Here is a 1,864-nt window from a genome sequence, read left to right as displayed (position 1 = left end):
GGCAGTGACTTCAATATTGACCTAGGGCAACAAAATAGTCCTCAAGTCGACTATTTCCTTAACGGCATGAACTCCTGTATACTCATCCCCGCAATCACCAGGCCCACCCGATTCACTCAAACACCCGCTACTACCCTGGATCACTTATGGACCAACATAACAGCTCCCCTCACATCTGGTATATTCACTGACAGAACAACTGACCACTATCCTACCTTCCTTGTAGCGAACATGTCCATAACACCACCAGCTAACACGAAAATTACCTTTAAGTTACACAGTGAAGCACCAATAGGCAATCTCACAAATGCCGATCTCTCACCGATCAGCCCTACAGAGGTAGTGTCCATCATTCACCCACTAAAATCCAAAGCTGAGAACATTAGTAAAATACCATCCATGGTATACAAGAGTGCCGCCCATGCCCTTGCACGTCCCATTGCCTTGCTGTTCAATAAATCTCTAGAATGTCATACCTTCCCTGACATACTAAAAAAAGCAAAAGTAACGCCAGTCCATAAAGGAGGTAACACGGCAGACATAAATAATTACAGACCCATATAAAATCTATCTTTATTATCAAAAATATTTGAAAAAATTATTTACAAACAGCTCTATTCCGATCTCGTAAAATTCAATATACTAAGACCATATCAGTTTGGCTTCCGCTCCCAAAAGATACCAATGATGCGATTGTTAGTCTGCTTGACTTAATCCACTCAGCCCTTGACAAAAGTGAGTTTCCGATTGGACTCTTCATTGACCTGACAAAGGCGTTTGATACTGTTAACCATAACTACCTCTTAAACTCCAACATTATGGAATCAGTGGCCTTGCCATGAACTATATCCGATCCTATCTTAGTGACAGACACCAATATGTGGCCATTATTGACGTAACCTCTCCTACTCTACCTCTAAACGTAGGGGTGCCAAAGGGTAGCATCCTAGGACCTCTCCTATTTTTTAAATACATCAATGATCTGCCTAATGTCTCAAATATGCTTAAACCAAATATGTTTGCTGATGATACTACTCTCATCTACTCTGACCCCAACCCATTCATATTAAACAATGTTATAAACAATGAACTAAAAAAAGTTCACTTATGGATGTCATCCAGCAATCTTACACTAAACATAGAAAAGACCTACTACAGCTTTTTTGGAAGCAAATCAACAAATGCAATTCAGCTTCAGTTAGATAATATAAACATTAGCAATAAAAATGATGGAAAGTTCCTTGGCCTTTACTTAGACAAGAGACTCAACCTCAGCACCCACATTCAACACATAACAAAAAAGGTTTCTAAAACTGTTGGTATACTCTCTAAGATCAGATATTACATACCCTATTCTGTTTTCCTCTCACTCTATTATACACTTATCAATCCCTACCTTACTTATGGTATCTGTGCTTGGGGTTCAACCTCTGCAAACTACCTCAAGCCCATCATCACCCAGCAGAAATCTGCTATCAGGATAATAACAAACTCTGCTTTCAGACAACACACAGCTCCCCTGTTTAAATCCCTAAACATGCTAAACATAAATTCACTTTAAACATTCTCTTGTGCTAATTACATTTTAAAACCCTTTTTTTTAAGTGCAAACCATGTTCAGAAACTCATCCTGGACAGATGTAATAGAACACATAATCAACACACCAGACATAAATATCTCTTTGATATTCTGTTACGACCCAGGGTTCCTTAGTTGGAAACCAGAGGTCAAATTGAGCTTTAAATAATTACTTTACATTAATTGATAGGAGTGCAGATGCGCTTTTGTTCCTATCTTCCTTGCCAGACGTAAGCCGAATCTTGTTTCTCACAGATCATTCAGACTCTGAGCTTGTTGTTGATA

General features: G+C 38.9%; 1 protein-coding gene across 1 annotated transcript; it reads left to right on the top strand.

Moving 5' to 3' along the window:
• The first annotated feature begins 231 nt into the window (after positions 1-231).
• Positions 232-842, top strand: LOC138372674 (uncharacterized). Its single transcript, XM_069338176.1, has 2 exons — positions 232-526; positions 613-842. Exons 1-2 carry the CDS (start codon positions 232-234, stop codon positions 840-842), a joined length of 525 nt encoding a protein of 174 aa, XP_069194277.1.
• The last annotated feature ends 1,022 nt before the right edge of the window (positions 843-1,864 follow it).

The sequence above is a fragment of the Procambarus clarkii genome, chromosome 39 (assembly GCF_040958095.1).
Source record: "Procambarus clarkii isolate CNS0578487 chromosome 39, FALCON_Pclarkii_2.0, whole genome shotgun sequence".
Lineage (NCBI taxonomy): Eukaryota > Metazoa > Arthropoda > Malacostraca > Decapoda > Cambaridae > Procambarus > Procambarus clarkii.
This window is presented reverse-complemented; position numbering and strand designations above follow the sequence as displayed.